Genomic DNA, 8,397 nt, shown 5'->3' with positions numbered 1-8,397 from the left:
CACCAATCCGTTCCCGTTGGTTTGGTATAACCTAAGTGATAGACGTGTACGACCAGTGTCATTTCAGGATTGCCTACCGCACCAAGCTGACATGTACATGCCGTCATAGAACTGAAATACTCTTCATGGAGACGTCCAAAATAATTCCCAAATACACGGTGACTGCCACACGTGTATATTATGTAATGGAGTTCAGACAGTCTTTTACACTTAGTCAAATCTCAATTTTGACTATAACAAGGTGTTGATGGCTCACATTTTATTTCGTCAGTCCTATTTGTGGGACAAAATAACCGTTTTCGAAACATATCGTGTCATTCTTTCCGATTGGTCTATTTGTGGTTTAGGTAACAAGCAGCGAGAAAGCCAAAGTGTTTTCCACGTTCAAGAATATTTTCAGACTGCACAACAGACGAAAAGGAACACAATATCAACAATCCGTTTGCAAAATATGATACAAACCACTTGTTGTTTCAGGTTCAACATGCACCTATTACTAACTCTGTTGACAATTACTACCTCGGTAGTCTACCCACTGCCAGCTCATAAACGGGGCTTCTGGAGTGATCTCAAACACGAGGTGGAGAACGCAGCACACCAGGTCGGACACAATGTGGAGGGGGCGGCAGTGACGGATTTGACAAACGCTGCAGTCGGGGCACTGGGCAAGAGAGAAATCTCCGCTGATAAGAGAAATCTGGAGAACCGCCAGGTCGGACACAATAAACGGATTTGGGCTTCTGGAGTGATCTCAAACACGAGGTGGAGATCTCAAACACGAGGTAGGTCACCAGGTCGGACACAATGGAGGGGGCGGCAGTGGACAAAGGGGCGGCAGAGAGAAGTCTCCGTGATAAACGGGGCTTTTGACAAACACGAGGTGGAGAACGCAGTCACCAGGGGCTGTGGTTGGCAAGTGATGAGGCAGTCGGGGCTGTGGTTGGCAAGTGATGAACAGTCGGGGCTGTGGTTGGCAAGTGATGCTTAGAGTAAGTTATTAATTCTGCAAACACACGCGACTGTACGTTTGAACGTCTTCTTATAACCAGTCAATCAAGTTTCCTTTCAAATATTTGTTTATATATTCTCGTAGCAATTTTTAGTCACGATGTATAAGTGAAACGGATATATTTAGGGTGTGAGTGCAACAGCGCAAGTTTTGAAAGGTTTACCTTCTAACAGCCAATCGTGTCCAAGGTGAAGGACACAGACTTGCACAGCACAGTGCAACACCTTAGACGAATGGGTGATAAAGCCTGCTAACATGAGATAGACGTCATATCATGCTGAATCTGTATCCGTGTCTATGTTGTATTTCCAGGTTTCCCGGAGCTGGGAGTGGAACTGGATATTGTTACAGTCACAGAACACAGAGATATATTTCCAATAAACATGTTTATGCCACTTTTAACCAGTGACTCATCTGTTGTATATATCTGTTATAACATCAGCACAATCAGTCACGTGACGTACTGCAACAACAAACACCAACATTAGCACCAGGCTTCTGTCCGGTCCTGACTCAAGTGTCTATTTTACCCTTGATGTCCAGCCCGGGCCAGTCTAGGAAGTTTGATCACTGTTGGTACTGAGTGATAATCATCACTGCCATTGGAATTAAACTGCCATTATTTGTTGTACCGCCATTGTCATTCCTTTGCAGTAATTTGTATTAGTTTGTATACAGATCTCAAAATGAAGAGGAAATGGACAGGTAGCGCTGTCTACTATAGACTTAAGGTACCTGTCAGGTATCTGTCTAGAGTTGGCAAAAGGTATTGGTCAGGTATTTTTCTACTTGGCACTTGAGGCATCAGTCAGACTAACAGCATAACACTCACACAAACCTTTCACAAATGTTTATTGCAATGTCTATAAACATCAATTTTGTTAAAAGTATTAATAATAAGATATCTGGAAAAGAAAATGAAGAGGATCCGGAACCACACAAACTGACTCCAGTGGGCGTACATCGCTCTCTGAAACAAGCATATCATAGGGATTCATTTACAGAATGTTATGATCAATAGAATGGATTGCAAAATTATGAAAAATAAACATTATGGCACATTTAAGGGGTTTTTTAAGAGCACAACTTCTGCATATCGCAAGTTGGCGCGTGCAAAAGGGAGTCGGGAACCAGCTTTATAGATCCTATTGGTTCTACTACACTGAAACAGAAGGACTTGCTCGCTGAGCCAGTGTTGTGTGTAAACTTCTGGCCGGATAGAGACATGTGACAGCTGTGATTGGGTGAAATAGTGTACGATTTTTATGTTTTTTTAAAAGCGCATCCATCCAGTAAATATAACTAACCACAATTTTATGTATTTTTATCATCATGACTTATGCTAAATGTGTGTACAGATATTTTCAAGTATAGTTCGTTTAATTTGATTTCATTTGAGAAGGAGGAATTGCTCACTAACACAAACTCTAATAATTGCAACAAAAACCAAATTTTGCACAGTCACTTGAAATCAACAGACCAACTCTGATGATTTGTCTCATAATTTGGGACACTGAATAAAAAAGTTCTTTAACAAACGATCATTATATTGTTGTCACTTACTGCTATTTTGTACGATGGGGGACCACTTGCTGGTAGAACAGCCAGGTAGCAAAATTTCAATTTTGCAACTCGCACACCTGGCTGTTCTACCAGAAAGCGGTACCCCCTATGGAAAGATAGCGAAAAGAAGTCTATGGGAAAACATTTGGCTGTGTGTAAGAACTAGTTATTATCCAAAGACAACAGAGGTTGATAGGACTTGTATGAAAACTAGTTATTGTCCAACCAGGGCTGCAAGGACCTGACATGGAGATGATATAAATACCAAGTCAGGTGTGTTCAGACAGGTGGGGGCAGATCTGAAAGTGAGGATACGAAGGAGGTTGATAATACTTGTGAGACAACTAGCTATTGTATTCTATAATGTATTCTATTCACGAGGATTATTTTGAGGGGTTAGGGTTTGGGGTTAGGGTTATTTTTAGTTTTAGGTTTAGGAACCTAATCCAATATAGTAGGTAATGCGTGTGTACCTTTTATGCATTTTTCACACAAAAATGTGGAAAGGACATGATGAAATGGTTTAATGTATAAAAGTGGGCTAATGGAAATTGGCTGGAACTTGCAACAAAGCCACTTTCACACGCTACATTTGTTCAGTAAAATGACTTGAAGGCTAACTCACCCTCGCGCCATCACCAGACATGCTCATGTTTCGCTCATTCCTTAGCCAATTTTCTTTCACCAACCCCCATGTCATATATTCGAATCAACAGACAGGTCTGCAGCAGGTCCATTAATCCCCAAAACAATTTTAAACATTTGTTGGGCATCTATCCTAGGGCAGGTCTAACAGTGAGGTATATTTACGAAGGAGGTTGATAATACTTGCAAGATAACTAGTTATTGTCCTACCTGAGCTGTAAGGACCTGACATGGCGATGACACAAATACTACGTCAGCTGTGTACAGGCTGTAGGGCAGGTCTAACAGTGAGGTATATTTACGAAGAAGGTTCACACTCTGTAGGCTGTAACACTCAATATCTGCAACAGAAACACATCCTGATGACACAACAGCCACAGAATAATACACCATCCGACTGGGATTTACAGAAGTAGCAACACAGAACCGAGGTAATGACAGTGAGCTTATCTAGAACACCGTACAAATCAATGCTGGCAAGAGGAGAGGTCGAAACATACCATGCAGCTCTGTTCTGTCAATCTTTAGATGTCTGTGGAAAGAAAGGAAGTTTCACTTATGATCTCTCCATTATGAGCAAGTAAGTGAGTATGGTTTTACGCCGCTTTAAGCAATATTCCTGCAATATCACGTTGGGGGGACACCAGAAATGGGCTTCACACATTGTACCCATGTGGGGAATCAAACCCCAGTCTTCGGCGTGACGAGCAAACGCTTTAACCACAAGGCTACCCCATCGCCGCCTCTCTCCATTATGATGTTGGTGTCCAACTTCTGCGATAGACAGCAATTATCATCCTCATCTACTGACTTCATGCATGAAGCAGAGCAAAGAGCACAGTAGCCCATAGCACAGCAAGAGGATACCTGCCTCATTCAGGTACTGTATAACAAGACAAGGGGGAAACAAATGTTTGAAAACCAATTCGAGACAATCCATTATTCTTATATGTGTGTCAACCTTCAGAAATGTTCAATTAACATAAAACAATATTAAAAAATATCACAAGAGCGTATAATTCAATATTATTTTCATTCAGATGCAGCTCGACCTCAAACTGTTATTGATGGGTTTTTATCTACTTTTGCACTAAATTAGTTCCTAGTAGTCAAAGACAAAGTTAAAACTAAACCAAACACAGCTTTGAGAGTGGTGTGTGAATAACAGACTCAGTGATTTATATTGGGAGCAGTGATCCAAGTAATGAATAAAGTAAGCCATCTTGACCACCCAATCCATTAAGTCACCTCTTACTACAAGCACAGGTTGCAGGATACCTACAATACCTCGGAATCACACTTTGTTCAGACCCTCACTCACCTCACAGCATTGTACAGCTCCCGATGGTTGCTATGACCGCTCACCCCATACCCATCAAATGTGTAAATCTGAAAATGTTCATCATTACATTTTCAACAAATATGGAAACAGTTTCTGATATCACAATGTGCATAATGAGACTTTAAGCATTATCAGCATGCCATGTTATACTGAAGTACAACATGTTATAAATGAAATGCTTCTAAGCGACATTAAACTGAATTTGTGAACATGGTCACACAACACTGCACAAAACAGCCCAACTACGTATTTCACAAGTATTATATTTTTTTGTGAGACAGAAACAAAAATATTTATCCTCTTACGATGTTTAACGTTTTGTTTATGCAGCTTTACAGGGGGTCAGCTCTTTTTTAATTCAAGAACAGGAAATATCTTGGCTTCAAGACTTCAAGCAATCCTGCCAAATTCGATGTAGATAACTCTGAAGGCAACTCTGAAGGCAACTAACAAGACCTGTGTCTCCTGAAGATGTCTACCTGTGTTATTCTCTACTAGAGATAACTACCTGTGTAACTCGGTGTTTTTGGCAGTGCTGGAGGATCTCATTACAGACTGTCTGCCTATCCCACTGCACCTTTGGATTGTCTGGCAAGGATCTGGAAAAAGAACAAATCAATACCATGAATACTGGTAATACACACGGATCAACAGAGATGACCACAGTGAGTGAGTGAGTGAGTTTAGTTTTACGCCACATTTAGCAATATTCCAGCAATATCACGGCTGGGAACACAGGACTTGGGCTTCACACATGTGCGTGATGAGCTAACGCTTTAACCACAAGATACCCCACCACCCCTATTAGAAAGTGAGTGATTGGTGTTTCAAACTTTCATGTCACAGCCAGTAATATTCCAGTCTGACCCAGTAGGTAGTGGTCGTCTGTATAGATGGCAAGTAATCAATTCTGGACCAGTCAAATCAGTGATAACTAGGATGACATACAACCAGTACCCAATGTGTCCAACCGAACAGCTGTTACCAACATTACAACAAGAATTGGTTACAGAGAACCCAGGCAGTTTATCATGGAAACCAATGAAGTGGATGAGATGGGGTTGGAGAAGATATTTAGTCCACAAGATGGTGATAATTAAGTTGACACTGGGTATTGGAGGGCGATGAACACAGTACATACCTGATATCTAGAACTGTCACCTGGTCAGGAGATAAACCCAACACACTGCAACTCTTTACGACCTCTTTCGTTCTCACATCACCTTTTTTGGTCATAATTTCCTGAAAAACATGATTAACTGTGTGTTTCAGTGGCATTTAGAAGTTGTACATAGATGTCCAAGATATTTTTATGGATTAAAGAAGTTTAATCCATAAAAATATCTTGGACATGATTAACTGTGGTTATTACATTTGACGTTGATACAGAGTGATAACATACACGAACAGGGAAGATAATGGTTCAACGTAGGATGGTGTAGCAAATACAAAGTTAGCTAAGATACATAGCGTTCAGTGACATGAACGCTATGTATCTTAGCTAATACAAAGTAGGGTGATAGCACATAAAGCAACCATACCTGTTGTAAAACAAAGTACTGACGAAGGGGCTTCTACACCCAGGATTGCCGGGGCAAAAAACATACACTCATCGTCTGGGTGTGCGGTAACGAAAAGAACAGTTGCATTGTCTTTCGGTTTAGACACACGTGATCTCTTTCGCCACAAGACTGGAATGTATACTATGATTGCGAGCATGTACATGAAAATATACGTTGTCAATAAAATATGAAACATTGTCAGAAAATGATCGAACACTTCTGATGATGAGGACATGTTGAGTAAGGAAGCCGCCATGCACACTCTGAAAAAAAGTATTACCTTTGCGACTAACTTCAATCCTTTGAAACTGAACGGTTGTCAGTTGAATTATTTTGGTTGTCGCATTTATGTTGATTAATAGGTTTAAAAGAACACAAGAATAGCTACGTCAAAATTTATAACGTATATGTATGTAGACAGGGAATAGACATATAAAACATTAAATGAATTTTTTTTATACTTTTCAGCTTTGTACATGGCATGGATCGTGGTTGAGAGACAAACATTGTATGTATTACAGGTAGATGGATATTGGGAGTGGATGGACTTGGCCGCTTTGTACAGTATTCCAGTTTTTTTCAGGATATCTCTGAGCAGGTCTTAGACGTTGACTACTTTGGTGAACACCGCGAGCATGGTGCTGGAAAACCAACGTGGATACTGAATTAAATAATAAGCCAAACTTTAATGTGGCACTTTTTTAAATAGATGTATTAACATATTTATAATGACATCAGAAGGAATAAAAGGGAAAATGTTTAATTTGTGTAAATGATGCATAATGTTTATTTGTGTAAAGATATTAGGAAAATTACACGAAATATCATGGCTTTTTTACATTACCGCAAATCTCTGAACACCCGCCCGGGTGTATCTATGTTTTCAGAGTTAAGTTACACACAGCCTCTATTCAAAGTTTAATGATGTTGTTATTTCCTTTTTATTTTCTTTGTTCTTGTGTTGTTGCTTTTATTGGGTTTAGTTGTTGCTGTTTTTGTTGTTTTGGTTTTTGTTTGTTTTGTATATTGTTTCGTGTATTGTTTTCGTTTCGGTTTACACTTGTAATTTCAATGAAACGAAAAGGTCAGTGATTTGCATTTTGTATGATCACTTTTTTCGTTTTAATGTCACTGTATTAAGCACCAATGTTTCATTGATGTTCACTTGGAATGTGTTATAGCAGGACGCTATTCGTGGATTTATGCTTATTATGTTTCTAAGGCTGTGCAAAATGTATAATTCAAGCAACACTTGAGCTGCACCGTTGAATCAGGCGGACAAGCGATGTTGTTAGGCTGGTAGCATGGAAGGTTGTTTATAGCATTAATCACTTGATTGTCTTATCCAGGGCTGTCAATTAGCTGTCATATCTGACGTTTGTAGGCAGCATGAGTTGTATTATCCCCAGGGCGTTGAACTCGGATAAAAGAAGCCAATAAAAACAAAAAAAAACAGAGATGTCTGGAGAAGAGTGAGTGAGTGAATATCGTTGTCAACGATTTTAGCAATATTCCAGCAATATCACGCCAGAAATGGGCTTCACTTTGCACCCATGTGGGGAATCGAACCCGGGTTTTCGGCGTAACGAGCGAACGCTTTAACCACTAGGCTAGCCCGCCGCCCCTGTCTGGAGAAGAGCGGGGGTGGGATACGATGCGATGCGCGATGCGCTGCGCTGCGATCCGATACGATACGATACGATACGATACGATACGATACGATACGATACGATACGATACGATACGATACGATACGATACGATACGATACGATACGATACGATACGATACGATACGATACGATACGATACGAACGATACGATACGATATGATAAGCACAACAACAAAGAATTATTTTTTAGCCCTTGTCCAGCCTGTCGGCTTACAGAATGATACATCCTTTTTCACATTTCCTTTTATGATTACTTTGTATGTCACAACAGCCCATCTCCTTTTGCTTGAACTTTCCTCCTCCTATCGACGTAAGTTGTGTATAAATGTATAGAGTGTGCACGATAAATGTCGACAGACACATAATACTCTCATCAATAAATAACACAATTTGGTATCTCTTCATATTATTTCATCTACCGTTTCAAGCTTATTGTATGGACCGAGGGGAACATTAGTTGTTAGGTATATCGTATGTATGATAAGCCGTAAATGAGACTGTGTGTTTGTTGGGAAGAGGGTAATTATTTCTCCTTAAAGTATATGTTATCTTATCGTAGAACAGAATGATCCTATTGACAGCTGCATACTTATTATGAGTAAGTT

At 40.0% G+C, this 8,397-nt stretch overlaps 1 protein-coding gene across 2 annotated transcripts; it reads right to left on the bottom strand.

Moving 5' to 3' along the window:
* Positions 1-1,844: 1,844 nt before the first annotated feature.
* LOC124266082 (N-acetylglucosaminyl-phosphatidylinositol de-N-acetylase-like) lies at positions 1,845-6,386 on the bottom strand. 2 transcript variants are annotated; one of them, XM_046700901.1, is made up of 7 exons: positions 6,101-6,386; positions 5,701-5,801; positions 5,068-5,158; positions 4,539-4,606; positions 3,718-3,749; positions 3,428-3,558; positions 1,845-1,979 (listed from the first exon to the last, which is right to left on the bottom strand). In XM_046700901.1, exons 2-7 carry the CDS (start codon positions 5,793-5,795, stop codon positions 1,851-1,853), a joined length of 546 nt encoding a protein of 181 aa, XP_046556857.1. In that variant the 5' UTR covers positions 5,796-5,801; positions 6,101-6,386; the 3' UTR covers positions 1,845-1,850. The 2 variants fall into 2 exon arrangements, with proteins under 2 accessions (XP_046556857.1, XP_046556858.1); XM_046700902.1 differs by lacking the exon at positions 1,845-1,979 and adding an exon at positions 2,649-2,871.
* Between the last annotated feature and the right edge of the window lie 2,011 nt (positions 6,387-8,397).

The sequence above is a fragment of the Haliotis rubra genome, unplaced genomic scaffold, assembly GCF_003918875.1.
Source record: "Haliotis rubra isolate DU_JTF1 unplaced genomic scaffold, ASM391887v1 Scf123, whole genome shotgun sequence".
NCBI lineage: Eukaryota > Metazoa > Mollusca > Gastropoda > Lepetellida > Haliotidae > Haliotis > Haliotis rubra.
The sequence above is the reverse complement of the archived record's forward strand: the minus strand, read 5'-3'. Positions and strand labels throughout refer to the sequence as shown.

Coding starts and splice junctions, on each gene's coding strand:
- LOC124266082 (XM_046700901.1), bottom strand. CDS start 5,795: ATGACCAAAAAAGGTGATGTGAGAACGAAAGAGGTCGTAAAGAGTTGC. Junction 3,750..4,538: donor GAGCTGTACAATGCTGTGAG/GTGAGTGAGGGT, acceptor TTCTTTCCACAG/ACATCTAAAGATTGACAGAA. Junction 1,980..3,427: donor GTCAGGTCCTTACAGCTCAG/GTAGGACAATAA, acceptor TGCTTGTTTCAG/AGAGCGATGTACGCCCACTG.